The following is a 20,086-nucleotide window of genomic DNA, read 5'->3' on the forward strand; positions in this document are numbered from 1 at the left end:
CAAGTATATCTTGTGACACGTAGTGTTTGCTTTATAAAAACTATTAATTTAGTACATATAAAATTATCTAGGAAAGAATATTTGTGATGATCCTAATAGATTTACAGAAGGTAGAAGTAGGACCTAGTGGAAGGGAGGAGAGGTAAGAGTAACACAGAAGAGAAGTGATACTGAGGCCGAGTAGATAATGAGGGTTGTGTGGACTTGGTGATTATGTGGGGGATAGACATGGTGGTATTGATAAGTGCCAAAATGAAATGTATCCTTGGGAAAAAGGAATGACTTTTATGAACTCACTTTTAATGGAGATTAGAAGAAAGTGGTGTCCCAATTAATTGGCAAATTGCAGTCGTTTCAGATTTTATGTGGCAAATCTCTTAGTGCTCGCGGGTTGATTTGATCTATTGTCAGCATTAGGCTTCTTTGACATGCAGTTAAGCTATTTGAGTGGCACATAGAGTGCTGGGGAGATATTCTAATGCATTTTGAATATCAGAAAAATGATTAATTGCAGGATCATTTACACTTTGATTTAAAAAATCAATCTAGGTCTTAATGCTTTTTCTTTCAGAGTTATGAGGACTTGGGAATCCTTAGACAAGTGGAATAGGACATATAAGAGGATAAAAGAGAGGCCCAGTAGTAAAGGATAAGCTTGCGAGTGGTCTGTATTAACTCAGATATGGTTAGGGGGTAGCAATGTGGTAGAAGGATGTAGTTGTGAAATTAAATGTAATGGTTCAGCATGTAGTTTGAGCTGTAGTTATTTCTCAAATAATGAATTCCTCTGTAAAGTTCTGTAGGTAACTGATTAGCTAGGATGTTAGTGCAATTTGCCCCTAAGTTTAAGAGAGGGTGTATTTGTTTAAGGGCTCTTGGTTTTGGAATCCTCTTCCTTTCCAAGGCTTAGATCTGTGAAGTGCTGAGGACAAAGTATAAAGTATTTCCTTTTTCTGTACAGTAACTGTGAACTTCGTATAATTGTGGACAGTTCTTTTTCTATGCAGCCAGATTTAGTTTACTGGTGTCAGTGCATTTGTCAGCCTCTGAAAGAGGACAAAAATGTTAATATTTTAGAAACTAAAAAGCAATTTATTTGTATATTCTAGCTAACTTGTTTCTTCCCCTACCCCAAAATTGCCAAGTCCTTACAAAAAGGTGCCCTCCATTATTTTCCTTGTTTTTGGCCTCTGAAATCAACACTTACTTAAAATAAGAGACAGAAATTAGTCATTATAGCAATTTGAAATATTTATTACTTATGTGGAAAGTTTCTTTTGAAGTGAGGGAAATATCTGGATGTGAAGGCTGAGATTGGGATTGTCCCTCGAGTTGGATGAGAAAGACTGTTGCCAAGTTAATAAAGACTGGGGTGAGTCTGATACCTTTTCAAATGAGCCCGAGTTTTCAACTTTTACTCAAAACATTGTTGGCTTTTAAATATTTTGGTAAAGAGCAAGGGAAGACTCATTCTGTTTATTGTAATATAAAATTGTCACATCAGGATGTAAGTAGTGTCAGCTGAAATGTTCTAGAATTAAGTCCAAAGACATGCTTTACTTGTAGCATATTTAAATCATGCTTAGCCTAAGGAAATTAAATTTTTCCTCACTTTCAAATATTAGCTTATACTGTTTGAACCTGGATATTTCAATGGCAGGTCTAACTGAAAGTACAATTTGCTGATAAATATTATGGAAGTAGTAGAAATCTGCCCCATGTGTAAAGCTTAGAACTTGACATTGAAGTAATATCTACATCCCTTATTCACAGTTTTTCCGCTTCCCAAAAACAAGGAACAAACATTTGTGCTGGTTATTTGTACATTTGTAGATCTGCATTAAGCCTTCACCATCATAGAACATTTATTAAAATGTTTTTCACTAAGTGTTGATCTCACTTTTTATTTTCCTTTTTTGAGACAGGGTCTCATTCTGTCACCCAGGCTGGAGTGCAGTGGGGTGACCTCGGTTACTGCAACCTCCACCTTCTGGGTTCAAGCAATCCTCCCACCTTAGCCTCTCGAGTAGCTGGGACTATAGGCACACACCACCATACCTGGCTAATTTTTGTATTTTTAGTAGAGATGGGGTTTTGCCGTTTGGCCCAGGCTTGTCTTGAACTCCTGGACTCAGGCAGTCCGCCCACCTTGGCCTCCCAAAGTGCTTGGATTACAGGCGTGAGCCACTGTGCCCGGCCCCCACATGCTGTGTGCTTGGTGCTGCTTTAGGTACTTGGAGAAACTGTGGTCAATAAGACAAAATATTTTGTAACAAACTGTAGGTGGCATATAATACAGAGCAAGGGATGTGACAGTGACAGGGTTGAGAGGAATTCTTTGGATAGTAGTTATACTTCAGGGAAAAGAGGGGTCCAGAAAGGTCTCCCAGAGAGGGTGACATTTGATAAGAGAAAGGCAGAGACTATTTGCCACCTTGAAAGGGGCTTGACAGATTATGCTGTAGGCTTTGAAAGCTTTTGAAAACCTGAGGGAGTCTTTTTTTTTTAAGTGATTACTTTGAAAGAGCTCATTTGCATATATAAAACCTGGATTTGGGGAGCCCTTAAGGGTCCCTTTAAGTGTCATTTTACATCATAACTGCTAATTTGCTACAATAAGTGACCCTAGGCTAATTTAAACTTAGATTGAAAGATTGAATAAAATATATTTTAATTTGCTAGGAATCTTAGCCTTAAGGGTAGTTAGTGTATTTTACCCTCTCTGTGGGATGCTGGGCTGTTAAACCAACAAGGTGTGGTCCACTTTCACAAGCATATTAACATTCCTGCCTCCTAGCAAGGGCCTCCAAGAACCTCCATAACCTATCCCCTACCATGGCCCGTCCCTGACACACACGTCCATTTTCCGTTCTGGCAGCCTTGGCCTCCCTGCTCTTTTTGGTGTTGTGATGACTCTCCCCACAAGACTTGCATTGTGCTGTCTCCCTCCTTTCAGCTGTGACCTGGGGTGGCCTTTATCAGTAGTTTTCCCAAACTACCCTGTATAAAAGAGTGACCTCTAGCCATCCTTTCTCTTTTATCCTTTTCCCTCCGCAGGCTTGTTACCCATTGAGAAATGGTGTATTTTAGTTGTCTTCCTCCTCTAGACTAGCGGGGATATTTTTCGGCTCAGAGTTGTAGCCATAGGGTCTAGAGCAGTGCCTGGCACATAGTAAGTGCTCAGAATAAATGCAGAAGGAAAGATTCTACACGATAAACTTGATTGAATACCTATACACAGTATTTAATAGACATGATTTAAAGTAATATTTTAGATTTTGTTTCTGTTAAAAGTATATCATTCTTTTACCTTGTCATACTTGCTGATTTAATCTACTGATTTAACTTCAGATTTTCCCTCATTTACACTCTTGTGATTTTTCTCATTTCCTTATTTGACATCAGATAATCTTCACTTCGTCCATGGAGTTTAAATAATCTTTTATAACTCCAGCACCATTTTTATCATATCAACCATTAACCTCTTTCACTAGAGTTAATCATGTAGAGTCAGTTTCCCCTCTATCTTGTTACCCCATAATTCCTGTGGAAAGTTTCCCGTGAACTTGAATTCTGCCTTCTAACTATTGTCACCATTTGGAGAGTTCCTATTATATGTTGTGTCACAACTGCTGGAGATCTGCCTTTTCACTTTTTCATCTATGCTTCGTTTAGCCTGCTTCGTAATTTGTAACCTCCTACCATCTCTTAGAACGCACGGGCAGTCCTTATTTCTGGCATACATCAAGAAAGGAATCAGAGCCTGATTGCTTTGAAAATGCCAGGATTCTAGGGCCAGGCTCACACCTGTAATCCCAACACTTCGGGAGGCTGAAATGAGAGGACTGCTTGAGCCTGGGAGTTTGAGACCAGCCTGTGCATATAGTAAGACCTCGTCTCTACAAAAGATTTCTTTAAAAAATTGCCAAGCATGGTGGCACAAACCTTTAGTCCCAGCTACTCAGGAGGCTTAAGTGGGAGGGTCACTTGAACCTGGACGGCGAAGAGTTTGCAGTGTGCCATAATGGTGCCACTGCACTCCAGCATGGGCGACAGAGTGAGACCTTGTCTGAAAAAGAAAAAAAAAAATCCTGGGATTCTGGATGTGCTGTGGAGCCCAGCCTCTTTCTCCTGCCTTGTGTGCCATTGCCCATCCTATCCCCGGATCAGTTTCAGATTTGTGAGATTCTATAAGTTTACACATTCTCACATACTTGTTAGTGGTTCCCGAAAAGTGTTACTTTTCTTATTATTTTTAGCACACCTGATACCATGGCTGTGACTTACTAATTTTAAATAACTACTGTGAGCACTTACTCTTTCTCAAAATGATCTTAAGAAATGTTAAGCCAAGAAATAAGGTTATGTAAATACTTTTTGGGTCTGAATTGAGATGTTACAAAATATTGGCAGTGAAAGCTTTGGGCAAGCCCAGTACTAAGAAATGGAAAATAAATGGCGACTTGTCTTTATGTCTTCACACAGTAGCAATCGGGTTGACTCACTGCAGCGTGTCTGCCAGAACCTGTATGTGGCTCTTTAAGCTTTGCTAGAACAGCTGCCTGAAAAATGCAGTTGTACAAAGGGTTTTGAGAATTGTTTGTTACCTGTAAGCAAAAAGTTTACCTAACCAAATGTAAAATGTGATTAAATCTACATGTAAAGAGTTGCTTTACCTGAGCAATTTGGCTTCTTTTGAACAGTGTCAAAGTAGGTAATACGGTTCTATATGTTTTGAAATAACTGCCTTGACTTGGCATTTGGAAATGAAACTTGTTATTTGACCAGTTAAAGTATATAAGGTTTAAAAGTTAATTTATCTTCATAAGGGAAACATAACGTATTGAGTTCCAACAGGAAAGTAGTTTTATTTTAAATCAAAGTCTCTCTCGGTGGGTTCTGGAATTTAGATTTAATTCCATCAGTTGGGTTTTCTAACCATTGTGTAATACATTGGCCAGAACAAGGGGATCTTGGGCATGTCAGGTGGCTGTTTTCCTCATCCTTAGAATGTGAAGGGATGGTCAGAAGCCACCACACAGGATTGTAATGATAAGCAGTGTCTGTTCTGATCACATAGTGGGCACAGCTACATGATACTATTATTCAACAAAGGGGTCCTATTCATTCAGCCTGCTTTTTTAGGATACCTACCAGTTTCTAGACAGAATATAAAGGTGAAAATGATTTGATCCTAATTCAAAAAAAACTTATAGGTGAGAAAGAAGAAGCATATCCATTGAGCTTTCTGTTCTCTTGACCTAGGCTTTATTGCCGTGACTGAGACTGGGTCTAAGAGACTTTGATTCTTGTGTCATGGGGTCAGAGGTGCTCACCCAGGTGTGCTGTAGTTCATCTCCTCATTCTTCACATTCAGGGACTGATTCTTCACATATAGTATGTGCTTGGCTTCAAATACAGTTTGTGGGACAGGCAGAGGACCTTAGCTTCTTAAATTTAAAAGAAATTTAAATTCCTTTAAAATTTGTCCTTAGGCCTAAAAATCCTTCACCTTTCATCAAACTATCTTCAGCTACATAGATTTTCTGTTTAAAAAAAATTCTAATGGCATTCATGATTAATTTTCTATATTAGCATAACTTAGTTATGACTTGTAACTTAAAAAAACTAGATGTTGTACATGTTTTTTAATCAAAAACTTTAGAAAAAATTTTTTTCTTGCTGCCATTTTCTCCTCCAATAATAGCATGCTAGTTTACGTTGAGATACCCACCTCTGGTGATACAGTAAATCATGCTTTCTGGAATAGTTTGTGGTTACTCTTGGCTGTGCCAGCAGACACTAGTAATACACATATCTGCTGATTCTCATGTGAGATATGTTTATTCTTTATCAAATAAATTATACTCACAAATTTTTATTAAGTAAAATACTTTATGTATAAATCCCAATACATCCCAAATGAGGGAGGAGAGGTTTTGTTTGACCATACTGGTTTATCATTTCTGAGTGTTTCTTTGGAGACAGCTTTTGCAATCTTCCTTCAGAGATCACAGTCCGTACTCTTTAGGTTTGGAGTAGGTTTTGTATCTGTAGGCTTATTTTGTTACTATCTATGTAATTCTCTGCAGGGAAAATTTTTAGAATCTGGGACAGCATTTTCATGGTGCCTGTTTATCCTGAAGAGGAAGTAGAGCCAAAAGTCAGAACTTTCTCTAACTTTCTGACTTACTTTAGGAGAGTATATTCTTGGAAGTTAGATGTTTGGTAGCTAGAAGAGAAAGTTGCAGAATTTTTAATCCTGTGCTCAAAACAGGAAATGTGGTTGGATTACATGATCATTGATGTTACAGGAATTAAGGCAAATCAGTTTTATTCAAAACAAACCTAGTAACTAAGAAAGAGGTCAATTTTTTGTTTTGTTGTGGTTGGTGACTAATACTGAATACACTTTGCCAGATTTTTTTCTGGTTGTATTATACTTTACATTTATTTCAAAGATACATCTTTTATCTTTTGTTTGTGTATATCTCAGCCAAGCCACCATTTAGCAATAAACCTGTTGAGTGACTTTTTTTGTATACCATTATGTTGCTAACTGACAAGTCCTATGACTGAAGGCTGTATTTTCTAGCCTTGAAAAAATATGAATTTAGCTGTGCAGGGTGGCTCACGCCTGTAATCCCAGCAGTTTGGGAGGCTGAGGTGGGCAGACCACTTGAGCCCAGGAGCTCTAGACCAGCCTAGGCAGCATAGTAAGACCTCATCTCTACAAAAACACAAAAATTAGCCGGGCATGGTGGCCTGCGCCTGTAGTCCCAACTATTCGGGAGGCTGAGGCAAGAGGATTGCCTGAGCCCAGGAGGCGGAGGTTGCAGTAAGCCAAGATCACACCTGGGTAACAGAGTGAAACCCTGTCTCAAAAAGAAATAAAAATATGAATTTAGCTTCTGTTAGATAAATATTGAGCAAGATCTACATTTACAAGTTGCTAACAGTTTTCATTTTATTTAGAAACTTATCCCAGTATGTTTTCAGTACATTTATGAAAGTTGTTTCTTGGCAGAATTACCACCTCATGTAGGCGGTCATTTACGAAACAGCCAAGTTTCGTTCATTTTCATTAGAAAATATAGTGATTTTTACCAGGATTTCCAAATACACCATGCCTGCTTTCTTCAGTGGTAGATAGTGGCTTTGCAGTAAAAATTGTTGGTCAGATTTTTGAATAGGTGTTTTTGGAAATACTGAAGGATTTTAACCTCTAACAATTTGCCGGTGGAGTTTTTAAAAGTTGACAACACATGTACAAATTGACAAATGTTTGCTTTTTACTATTTAGGTTCACCATAAGCCAGAATGCCTACAGATACATTAATCCAAGTTTGAGGAAATGTTTTTTTTTTTTTCCCACTGAAACAATAGCAATAAGGTTAAACATAATCTGTAGACAATCGTGTTTGTATTACTGTTGTTCCCATTGATCAGTGTTCACATAGGCAAAAGAGAATAATTTATTACATGTGAAAAATAAAGCTCACTATTAATAATGTCCTTTAGACAGAAATGTAAAGTAACTGCACTGTTGGGTGATAATTTGCCTTGATAGCATCATACATCTTACTGTGTATTTAATTCTAATGTTGAACTTTTTATGTGCCTGGCACTGTTCTGAGTGCTTTACAAATACTCATTCATTCAACTTTAATTCATTTAATGGCTAATTACTCTAGTTCAGTTAGAGCTTATGGAAGAAAGTAATTGAGTATATTATGTATCCCTCCCCATTTGTTTTGTTTGCATGGACCCTGACCTCACTGATTAGGAGTGGAGGACTTTAGTCTCAGGGCTCGCAATGAATCCTTGTCTTGTGGTAGTTCTGCTTCAATGTTGTAGCATGTGAAAGAGTCTGTTTTGAGATGGTAAGAGGCTTGCACTTAACTGGTTTCTGTGTTATAATTGTATAATTATAATTGTATTCGTACATTGTAATTGTATAATTGTAAAACTTACATTTTCAGGAAATCACAGCCTTTAATAAATAAAGAAAACTTACACATATCCTCTCTCTCTTTTGTTTAATTAGGCATATTTTCTATTTACATGCTAGAAAAGTTGTTAGAAATCATTTCACATTCATTCTTCTCTGTGTCCCTGCCCATTCCAGCATGCTCGAAGACGACCTTCAGCTCAGTGACAGTGAGGACAGTGACAGTGAACAAGTAAGTGTTGCACAGCCTGTAATACCAGGAGTCCTTTTAAATCCATCTAACAGATCTGAGCTGCTTGTTCTAACCTGTTTTTTGTTCTTTTCCTGGTCTTTCTTCCCCTTATTGTGAATGCCTAGACCCCAGAGAAGCCTCCCTCCTCATCTGCACCTCCAAGGTACCGTGTGGGTTTCTCCCCATCTGTACAGAATGTTTGCAATTTTTTACCAAATGGGAAAAATAAAGCCTTATTTAGTACTTTCACATTTTTTTCATGGGAAGGAGCTGAAGGATCACAGTAAAAGGAAAGTACCTGTTTAATATTTTGGAAGCTTAAATCAGCCATAGGGAGGTTGTTAACCCTATAGAAGCGAGAGCCCCACACTCATCTACATCATCAGTATAGATGTTAAAGATTTTTAAGAGTTTACAGGCTGGGCGTGCTAGCTCACGCCTGTAATCCCAGCACTTTGGGAGGCCGAGGTGGGCAGATCACTTGAGGTCAGGAGTTCGAGACCAGCCTGGCCAACATGGTGAAACCCTGTCTCTACTAAAAATAGAAAAATTAGCCAGGCATGGTGGCGCGTGCCTGTAGTCCCAGCTACTCAGCAGGCTGAGGCAGGAGAATCGCTTGAACCCAGGAGATGGAGGTTGCAGTGAGCTGAAATCGCGCCACTGCACTCCAGCCTGGGTGACAGAGTGAGACTCTGTCTCAAAAAAGGAGTTTACAAACAAGCTTAAAATACAATTTATCATCAGTATTAGGTAATCAGTATTTGAAAAGTTAAACTTGACGAGCCAAGTGTTTTAATGGAGGTAACAGATTTGCTGTTTTCAATAAAGCTCAGTTATTTCCAGAACTTCTTTTCCATTATGCCTGTTTTCTTAGTTACATGAATTTTCATATTGTTTCAGCTGCTTTTCAAAATGACCAGCAGTACATTTTAGTGTGATGGGAAATTGAACAAGCCAGCCATGCTTTAGGAAATGTGATTATTTAATTTTTGAAAATATGAACTATTTGAACTACTTTTATAATATTTTCCTCTGGTAATATGCCAGGTACCTGCCTTTTATGGACAAAGTTATTTTACTCACTTGAGATGTGCTCATCCACTCAGAGACGACATTAGCAATAAAATCTTGTCCATTATGCAGGGGATGTTACAGTTAATGTGGAGGAAGCCCATGTAATTATGTGCACTCTTACAGATTCATAAGGTTTGCTTGTTTAATTATATTTTATTTTGTTCAGTAATTTCTGGTGGGTTATGATGACTCATAAAACATGACAAGGTAGCCTAACTTCTAAAAGTGAAGGAAAAGGAAAAAGAAGAGACCAAGCGGGGGTACAAATTTGAGGCAGGAGTAACATTGAGAGTGTATCCCCTTTTGCTCATCACTGGCTTATGCTCTTCAGCTGCCAGTGGAGACGGCCACAAACTGGGTACAGCATTTCTGTGAGGAAATTATATAGTGGTATCGTGTGTGTTTTAAAGTTACCTCAACTAGTGATTTTGTTATTGTTTAATAATTTTTATTCTAATATGTGTTATTTACGAATCTATTTTGAAAATATTTTAGGTAGATTTGAAATCTGTCCAGATTATAGTTAATGACTTATTGCTTTAATTAATACCATCTAGGGTGAAGCTTTAAGATTATATATGCTTTGAAATTATATATGTGTCTAGCAGTGTGATCAATGTGTTTCCTCACTAACTTAGATTTATTGCCCCATTCTTAAAATTTGGAGTAGATAATCTCTACTTTGTCTGATATTTGGGGATGATCCCTAAGCCACTTACGAAGAATGGTCCGTTTTGTAGTTCTTCCAGGAAGTGTGAATGGTTGGTTACTTTTGAGTTCACCTTGCAAAGGAACACCATTTATATTTAGTGGTCTTTGGCTACCACCCAGTTCTTGTTTAGAGAATATAGGGAGATTTTAACTTACTGGCTTTTCTTACAGAAATTAATTTGATTTGGTTATGTGTAGCAGAGACCAGCAAACTTAAAGGATCAGATAGTAAATATTTTCGGCTTTGTGGGCCATATATGTCTCTATTGCAGCTGTTCAAATCTGCCATTGCAGCATAAAAGCAAACATAGTACATTAAAAAAATGGGTATGGGTATCTTCCAATAAGACTTTATTTAGAAAAGCAGGCAGCCAGCCTAGGCAATAGTTTACCAACCCTTTGATATGAAGCACCCAGCATCTAACTTAAATTTTGGATCACTTGACATATTCTTCAGGAGTAAAATTTCACAGGCTTCTCTTTTATGCATTTATCTGGGGAACAGTTTTCAGAGGTTTTTGCTTTTCTATTAAACTACTTTGGGCCTCTCTCAGTTGGATGACATGATAGTTTAGCAGTGTATCTAATACCAAGGCCCGCCCTTTTGAGTAGCAGAAAAATGGGCAAGGGAGAAAGAAGAAATCCACCTTGTATCGTGCCTTCTAATTTTATCTTTTGGTTGCTTTGCAGTGCTCCACAGTCCCTTCCAGAACCAGTGGCATCAGCACATTCCAGCAGTGCAGAGTCAGAAAGCACCAGTGACTCAGACAGTTCCTCAGACTCGGAGAGCGAGAGCAGTTCAAGTGACAGCGAAGAAAATGAGCCCCTAGAAACCCCGGCTCCGGAGGTACCGTGTCCCCCCTCGAGATGGCCACCTTAGATGGCAGCATTCTGTCCTTTGAAGCTAGAGTCTGTGCTGTGGGCCAGGACTGACCATGAGACTGAGTCATTCTGTCCCATGGGGCAATGCTTTCCTGCTCCTATGCTGTCTAGAGCCATCTGTTTCTATTTATTTGCTTCTTACCAAATATTTAATAAACGAGAGTTGGGAGAGAGGTCTTCTCTCCCCTGTTGAAAATGATAGGTCTTCTCTGTCATTGCTAATGGTGTTTTGAAGATCAACTCATTAAGACTGTTTGCACACCATTATCTTTTCCCTTTTAAAAAGAAAACTTGGTTTCAGTAGGCTGCTATTTTAATATTAATGAGAATTCTTCTTGAAATTTTAGAAATGCATGAATTAAAGCAAAAGGAGACTGCCTGATTTAGCAAAGGGCAGGAATGTGAACTAGAAATAAGTCATCAGGAGTTCTATTTTCGAATCACTAAAAGCCATGCATTAAATTGATGGCAAAGTGATTTTGTCAGGGTTCTGTTTCTTGCTCCTTTCTGTCCCATGTAAAACAGGGACGATGGTGTTTGCTTGTCACCCACCCTCAGGAGAATATTGTAAAGACAAACTGATAAGACTGAAAATCTTAAGCACTAAATAAATCTAGAGGATTTATGCTATTTACTGGATTGTTGAGCACAAGAAATTGTTAGTAACATCTAACAGGGTTGCCAAATAACCTCAAAATTTGGGTAGCATTGTAAAAGTTATGGTGGGGAAAGAAATTAATGAAAAGGGAAGGCATTCTTTTCTTTTTGGTGAATGAAACCAGCCCACATCGAGAAAATTATTCCATATATTTAATAAGGGAATGCCAGGAAATGAAGCTTTCTAATTAGGAAAGCATTAAAAAGCCTTCTGTATTTGTCTCTGTTTAGAAAGCAAAGCAGTTCCAGTGGGGCATTAACTGAATACATCTGGAGCTAATGTAGGGAGACTTAAGGGTCTTGTCTGAGGGTGAGGGAGGCTGAGAAAATAACTGGCTGTCATTTTCTGTTAGTTGCGAATCTATGTTTGGCGCAGAAAATAAGAGCTTGATATGTTTTGGAGTGGACAGACATGCATCAGTATTAACTGCACTTGAAGTGCCTTTCAGATTTTAGAAACTACACTGTGTTTCTGGGGCTCTTTGTTTCCTTATATGATACTAATTGCTATTGAAATAATTTTTCTATGCCTCAGGGAAAAGGATACTGAATATGCTGTGCAGACAAATTGTGTGATGTTCACTGTTGATGTTTATAAGATCTTTGCTTTATGTTTCACCTTATTCTTAAGAAAAATCTTCATGCTAGTTAGATTACTGACATCGAAAAGATAATTAACATTTAATTCAAATAAAATGGAAATGTTACAGATTTGGCTGAATAATTGAAACTTGATAGTCTGGTGTTTGTAGTAATGAGACATAGATATATTTTATTGCTTGAGAAGTTACTGGAATAGAGTGAAACCTCTGTAAAAGAAATGGTCCCATCCTGCCTTATCTTTTAAAATCACTTTAATAAAAAAGGCTAGTATTGTTATGTATTGCAGATCCAGGCTTGGGGACAGTATGTGTTATATACTGAGGCTCATCCTCCTGGGAATATTTGATCTTTTAGATTTTAAATTTTGAATTTTTCCTAAAGTATTTAACTACATCTCTTTCCTTTTACAATAAATACCTGCATTATTATAAATTTCTGGTGTTATTTCAGAGTAACAGAAATTCCATAATAAGCTGTACATACAGTTATTAATGAGAATTCTTTTTCATTAATATTCCATAATCAGTACTGTAAATTATGGAATTTTCACTCTTAACTTTCTCACTCCTTTTTTTTTATTTTTAACTTTCTCTTTTCTTTGTCTTTTAATTTTTGTGGGTATGTAGTAGTTGTATATATGAGTGCATGAGATATTTTGATACAGCCATATAATGCATAATAATCACATCAGAGTAAATGGGGTACCCATCACCTCAAGCATTTATTCTTTGTATTACAAACAATTCAGTTATACTTTTTCAGTTATTTTAAAATGTAAATTAAAATACTTTTTCAGTTATTTTAAAATGTAAATTAAAGTATTATTGACTACAGTCACCCTGTTGTGCTGGCAAATACTAGATCTTGTTCTGGTTTTTTTTTTTTTTTTTTTTTTTGGTACCCATTAACCATTCCCCCCACCCCCTACTACCTTCCAGTCCTCTGGTAACCATCCTTCTACTCTCTATCTCCATGAGTTCAATTGTTTTAATTTTTTAGCTCCCACAAATTAGTGTGTATCTTCCATTTTTTTAATGCTCTTTTTAAAAAAAAATGTTGCACTCATATTCCCCATAGCTATGTAGTGTTACTAAAAGAGTAAATCTATATTGTGCATAGCTCAAAACTTCTTAATTCAAAATCATAATTCATTCTCAAATATACTAACTTTTGCCAATTTATTAAAACACCTAATAAAAAATAATTATATCCTTTTTTTCCTATTTCCAATTTGCAGTATTTGGATTGCACCAGCACTGGGAGGGCAGATTGGGGGTGGGATGAGGAGACGCAGAGGAAGAAATGAAAGTCCAAACTTTGATCCTCTAAACAAAGATAAAATATTCCCAGGATATTTGAAAGTCTTAAAACCTTGGCACTTTTATCTACTTAAACTTTATTTTTAAAAATATTTTATTTTCATTTCTATTTATTTTTATTGAGATGGAGTCTCACTCTGTCACCCAGACTGGAGTGCAGTGGTGTGATCTCGGCTCACTGCAACCTCTGCCTCCCGGGTTCAAGTGATTCTCCTGCCTCAGCCTTCTGAGTAGCTGGGACTACAGGTATGTGCCACTATGTCTGGCTAATTTTTGTATTTTTAGTAGAGATGGGGTTTCACCATCTTGGCCAGGCTGGTCTTGAACTCCTGACCTCAAGTGACCCACTCACCTTGGCCTCCCAAAGTGCTGGGATTACAGGTGTGAGCCACTGCGCCCAGCCTAAAAAATATTTTTAATCAATCCCTTATGAAAACATTTTTTCCATCACAACACCCAAATAATGTATCAAATTATATCCATTTCACAACTTAATGTTGGGTATACAGGATTGCCCCTACCTGTTCCCCTTGTCTGGCACAACTACTCAATTTTACCCTCAAATTGGGATATAGGCCTTCCTTCGGAACATTTTTAGGACTGTAGTGGAAGAATATATTTTATTTCTGTAATCAGGACGTTCCTTTAGGGACTACTAAATGCATCTCAGTACTGTCCTGTTTTGGGGGTTGGGGGGGAAACCAGATGTTATTTATACTGGGAATGACTTCCCGTTTGGGTTCACCCATAAATAGTCTTCTAAAGAGCATGTCAGGGATTGGGGTGCAGTTGTAGATATAGCCAGTGGGTAAGATATGTCCATACCTTTCCTGAGGAAGGGTGTGAAGGCTTTGTGCCTGATGTGATTGGCAAGTGATGTATCTCACTACCTTGTCCCATCAGTTAACCACTTATGTAACCACACCCTGAAGTCTCCAGGAAATCATGTTTGACAAGTGGGTATTGTGTGCTAATCTTTTGTCTACTCTTAACCATTCTGCGTTCTTAGAATATTGAATACGGATTTAGATTACATGTGACAAAATGCCTGCCACATAATAGTGGTTTCCTTCTTCCCTCCCTCTCTGCCCCTAAATTCAGATGACAGCATGAGTATACAGTTGACATAAGCGAAGGAAGCCGTAAGGAAGATAATGTTATCATAAGCAGCAGTATGGGGTAAACAGAAAGGAAAAAGGAATTATGTAGTCATCTTACTGTCCAGAGAATGTTCTTGCCTGGTTTTTTAAGTTTCTTAGTTCTGTTCTGTTAGTCACACTAAACCCGAACTATCTACCTGATCCTTTTATTACCTAACCTTTTCCTGGCCAAAAAGCCTTTATGTCATAGCCACATATTTTGCATCATGAGATTTCCATGTTTTATGGAGTTGAATTATTTGGGATGTTCCACTCGGGAAAATTGTCAGCAGTCTTTCTTCCCCTTAAAACCTTTCCATCTACCGGAGTGTTCTCCTTATCTATAATCTAAGCAAATAAATCTGAAGTGGGATGTCTTTCAACTAATTTTCTGATGCATTATGTGTATGACTTATTTCTACAAACCACCTCCCAGAGTGGATCTTTAAAGAAATTAGTATTTTTCTTAAGATAAGGACATAAGGACAGTGATGTATAGTCTTTAAAATAAATGTAACTATCACTCACTCTGTTAGACACTAATATTTTTCTATATGATATGAAATTCATGGGTATAGTAATCCACCTAGCAGAATACTCATATATCTCATGCACCCACTATATGCAAGATAGAGTAGTGGAACTTGGAGACACAAGAGTCTCCGTCATTCTTTTAATAAGGTCTAACAGCCGAGCTGGAGAGACGTGGTGGGATGCAACAGCAGTTAATTTATCAACAAAGGTTGAACTAATAGTTAAGGTAACAAGCCAGGAACCTCTGTTTTTATGCCACGCAATTGTACATTCTCATTGCCCCTGACTGTATGCCTCCCTTTGTATCTTAGAAACATAGGTGCTGTTTCAGACCAGGTTGCTTGTAATGAGAGATTTGATGTATGACTTTTTTTTTTTTTTTTGAGACCAATGTGTCACTCTGTCACCTAAGCTGGAGTGCACATGGCTCACTGTAGCCTCAAACTCCTGGGCTCAAGCAATCCCCACCTAGCCTTCTGAGTAGCTGGGACCACAGGCACGTGCCACCTCTCCTGGCTAATTTTTTAATTTTTTGTAGCAATGAGGTATTGCTATGTTGCCCCAGGCTGGTCTTGAACTTCTGGGCTTAAACAATTCTCCTGTCTTGGCCTCCCAAAGCTGGGATTATAGGCCTGAATCACCGTATTGGTCGAATGTTTGACTTTTAAAGAGTTCACGTGGGATTAATGCTTGGCTAACGTGACCCAGCTGACTTTATCAAGGTGTAAAAATTGCAAGTCACTGTATACTATATGTGATATGATAACTTTGTCACGTATAAATGTTTACTACATAATGTTTTTAAGTAAATGAGAGAAATGGGCCTGTTATTCTAGTGCTTTGGAAGACTGAGGCAGGAGGATCACTTGAGGCCAGGAGTTTGAGGCTGCAGTGAGCTATTATCATGCCACTGCACTCCAGCCTGGGCAACAGATTGAGACCCTGTCACACACAAAAAAGAGAAATGATCTCAACTTGAATAGAAGTCATCTTTAGTTGAAAAATATGTCAAAAAAAGGATAAAATGTGAGCCCACTAAAAATTTATTCATTAGCTGCCTTCTGCAAATACTTGATGAAATGATTTTTTACTCATTTCCTCCTATTATTCCTTAATAGAGTAGTTCACAAAACAAAATGTGTTAATTCTGTTTAAATTATACTATAATTACCATTTGAATATATTATAAAGATTTCTCAGCAGTTGGCAATTGCCTATTGATTAATATTTGCTATTACCAAATTTCTAAATCCCACAAAAAAGTGAAGGTTGCTTTAAGAGTTAATTGTTATAGAACTTATAACTTGAGGAGGATGACCGGAACCTAAATTCTGGGTTTGGAAGTATTTGCTACTCTGCAGGACAGTGTTGTATAATTGGGTGACTAACACAAAAGAATAATTTGTCATCAATGGTCAGTTAACACTTTTCTTTCTTTCCTTATTTTTAGCCTGAGCCTCCAACAACAAACAAATGGCAGCTGGACAACTGGCTGACCAAAGTCAGCCAGCCAGCTGCGCCACCGGAGGGCCCCGGGAGCACAGAGCCCCCACGGCGGCACCCAGAGAGTAAGGGCAGCAGCGACAGTGCCACGAGTCAGGAGCATTCTGAATCCAAAGATCCTCCCCCTAAAAGCTCCAGCAAAGCCCCCCGGGCCCCACCCGAAGCCCCCCACCCCGGAAAGAGGAGCTGTCAGAAGTCTCCGGCACAGCAGGAGCCCCCACAAAGGCAAACCGTTGGAACCAAACAACCCAAAAAACCTGTCAAGGCCTCTGCCCGGGCAGGTTCACGGACCAGCCTGCAGGGGGAAAGGGAGCCAGGGCTTCTTCCCTATGGCTCCCGAGACCAGACTTCCAAAGACAAGCCCAAGGTGAAGACGAAAGGACGGCCCCGGGCCGCAGCAAGCAACGAGCCCAAGCCAGCAGTGCCCCCGTCCAGTGAGAAGAAGAAGCACAAGAGCTCCCTCCCTGCCCCCTCTAAGGCTCTCTCAGGCCCAGAACCCGCGAAGGACAATGTGGAGGACAGGAGCCCTGAGCACTTTGCTCTTGTTCCCCTGACTGAGAGCCAGGGCCCACCCCACAGTGGCAGCGGCAGCAGGACTAGTGGCTGCCGCCAAGCCGTGGTGGTCCAGGAGGACAGCCGCAAAGACAGACTCCCATTGCCTTTGAGAGACACCAAGCTGCTCTCACCGCTCAGGGACACTCCTCCCCCACAAAGCTTGATGGTGAAGATCACCCTAGACCTGCTCTCTCGGATACCCCAGCCTCCTGGGAAGGGGAGCCGCCAGAGGAAAGCAGAAGATAAACAGCCGCCCGCAGGGAAGAAGCACAGCTCTGAGAAGAGGAGCTCAGACAGCTCAAGCAAGTTGGCCAAAAAGAGAAAGGTGAGTGTGGGGAGACTGCCCTGACTCCAGCGTGGACCATCCTTGCTGTTGGCCTGGCGGTATCTTTGATTGGCCTTTGATTTAGGCCCAGTTGAGTTGTCTCACAAGTCTTTGCTTTGATTCGCTGTAGCCTTTGCACCTTCTTCCAGCGTTACCTGTCTGGACTTTGCTTCTCATTCTGCAGATGGGCATTAACATGTGTTATGTCCTTCCATGGGTCTTGCTAGTTTGAAAAAAGGTGAGGCAGTCATTAAAAACAATAGCTTCTTTTAGGATAATGTAGCATCTAGGGCCGCCCCCAACCCACCTCTTTTTTTTTTTTTTTTTTTTTTAAAGACAGGACCTTGCTCTGTTGCCAGGCTGGAGTGCAGTGGTGCGATCTTGGCTCACTGCAGCCTCTACCTCTGGGGTGAAACGATCCTCCTACCTCAGCCTCCTGAGTAGCTGGGACCACAGGTGTGTGCCACCACACCCGGCTAATTTTTGTATTTTTTTTGTAGAGGTGGGGTTTTGCCATGTTGGCCAGGCTGCTCTTGAACATCTGAGCTCAAGTTATCCACCCGCCTCTGCCTCCCAAAGTGATGGGATTACAGGCCTAAGACACGATGCCCAGCCTCATTTTCATTTATTCTTGTAACTGGCATTTACCACCTGACCCTTTAGGTTTTGCCTTAGTAGTTGAGATCTGATCTGAATTGAAATGTTAATTCATATTCTGAATTATTAAAAGAACTGCTCTATACAAATTTTACTCTCATAGTAGGATCTTTTATACCAATATCACATCCATGTTTTAACACATGACCATACACCTCTTTACAGTTACTAACATGTGGTTAGTGTCTCATTGAGTAATATAGGCTGATAATGGCACGTTGCAAAGTGTTGACCATATCATTTTATTTATTATAATTTTGGAAGATTCTTTTGGATACAGAATGGACAGAGTAAAAAAATTGCTGTATTATTTAAGATTGTCTGTTACTTGAACATGCCACTGTTTGAGACAGTCTCCTTCCTTTTGTTTTGAATCATTGAGTTCTTGTTCTATTTGTTGCTTTTTCATGATGATGAAAGATTAGTGAGTTTTTCCCCAGTAGCATTCCCAAGCCAACTTGCCCAAGAATCAGAGACAAAGTCACAAGAAGGGCCAACTCTCTCCTGCTGAGAAGGAATAAAATTTTTAACACTCTTGTAAGTACGTGAAAAACTTCTTAGTCAGCTGTGGAAATTGAGCTAAGAATAACAAAGGAAAAAAAGATTATGAAGCCTGCTGTCATGTCTGAGATTTGACTGATTAATCCAGTGCGTTAAAAATATAACACGACTTTACCGAATAGTAAAGGGCGACTGCTTTCTTCAGAACCTCCTTGCAGCAGACTAAAGGATGTGTATTGCCGCCATGTTTGCAGCAGGCAAGTCGAGTGGGATGGGATCCAGTGCTAATAAGTGCTCTGTCTCAGCTAGAAGAGGGCATATTTTCATGCCAGAAACTTCTTTAAACTTTTTGTATGGGATGGGTTGGGGGGTGTGTGTGTGTGTATGTGTGTGAAAGGTACAGAACTTTATGGAGAAAATTGTGATGGACCTGGTTAGGAGAAAGATACCTGCAGCTGATACACCTGGGAAAACTTCAGAAACACACTCAGGTAGCTCCCTGTACTGGTAAATCTCTCAGCTGTCTCCCAGCTGCTGTGGTCTTGTGTGGTCTCCAGTGCTGACCGTCTGCATTAGCTGGAGTGGGGACAGGTACTCACTTCTGAAAGGATTACCTACCAGGTGGAAATGTTAGAACCCGGAGGATGCCCCGGAGAGCTCAGTCCAGTTCATACCCCAGTGCAAATCTAGAAGTGTAGCTTGTGGCTCTAGAAAGGGAAACTTTCAGCTCTCACTGTTGACTGTGGGAACTGTGCCCTCTAAAAGCCGTTCCCAGGTTTTGGCTGAGCACCTCTTGGGCAGCTCATTTATCTTTCTGTTTAGAGCATGCAGAAATAGTGATCCCTTCATCTTAATCGAGTGCATGATTTCTTTAAAGTGCTGTGAAGCTGCTGAGAGATCTGGCCTGGGGAACAGTCTGCCTCCGTGGTACTGTCAGGATTGATGTCTGACCCACTGGTTCCAAACCCCGGCTACACATTACATTCACCTGGTAGCCTTTAGCACTGATGACGGGAATCCCCAACCCCCATTGGTATTTTAAAAATTCCTCTGGTAATCCTAGTGCCTATCAGGGCTGGAGAGCACTGAAGCAGAGCCGTACTGCAGGGCCCAAGAGCATACAAAGCTAGTTATTTGGATCCAAAGTTGGTCAAGTGTGCAGTGTTTAGACATCATGATCTAGGCAAACAGAATTCCTGGCCTGAAATATGTCACTAGTTAGAAACATTAGAAGCTTTCAGGTAAATAAATATAAAAAACCAGTCAACCGTATTCTTATTTCTTCATCAGAGAATCATGTGTCGTTTGGTTTAACTTCCTGCTGGATTCTGGATGGGAGTTGTTGAACATATTAATCTCATTATTTTCTGTAGAGGACAGGTTGTCCCCCCTTCCTCATTAGCGCCCTGACTGCTTGTTAGGGCTCTCTGCCTCTGGCCCTGT

General features: G+C 39.6%; 1 protein-coding gene across 7 annotated transcripts in view; it reads left to right on the forward strand.

Moving 5' to 3' along the window:
- AFF1 (ALF transcription elongation factor 1) overlaps window positions 1-20,086 on the forward strand; it is a 204,555-nt gene that overhangs the window by 161,316 nt on the left and 23,153 nt on the right. For all 7 annotated transcript variants that reach the window (XM_004039081.5, XM_019025474.4, XM_055384615.2 and 4 more), the window contains 4 exons: window positions 8,129-8,183; window positions 8,309-8,346; window positions 10,659-10,815; window positions 16,553-17,485. In XM_004039081.5, the coding sequence (XP_004039129.4) occupies window positions 8,129-8,183; window positions 8,309-8,346; window positions 10,659-10,815; window positions 16,553-17,485 (1,183 nt within the window). The remainder of the gene's footprint in view (window positions 1-8,128; window positions 8,184-8,308; window positions 8,347-10,658; window positions 10,816-16,552; window positions 17,486-20,086) is intronic.

Source organism: Gorilla gorilla, chromosome 3, assembly GCF_029281585.2.
Source record: "Gorilla gorilla gorilla isolate KB3781 chromosome 3, NHGRI_mGorGor1-v2.1_pri, whole genome shotgun sequence".
Classification (NCBI taxonomy): Eukaryota; Metazoa; Chordata; class Mammalia; order Primates; family Hominidae; genus Gorilla; species Gorilla gorilla.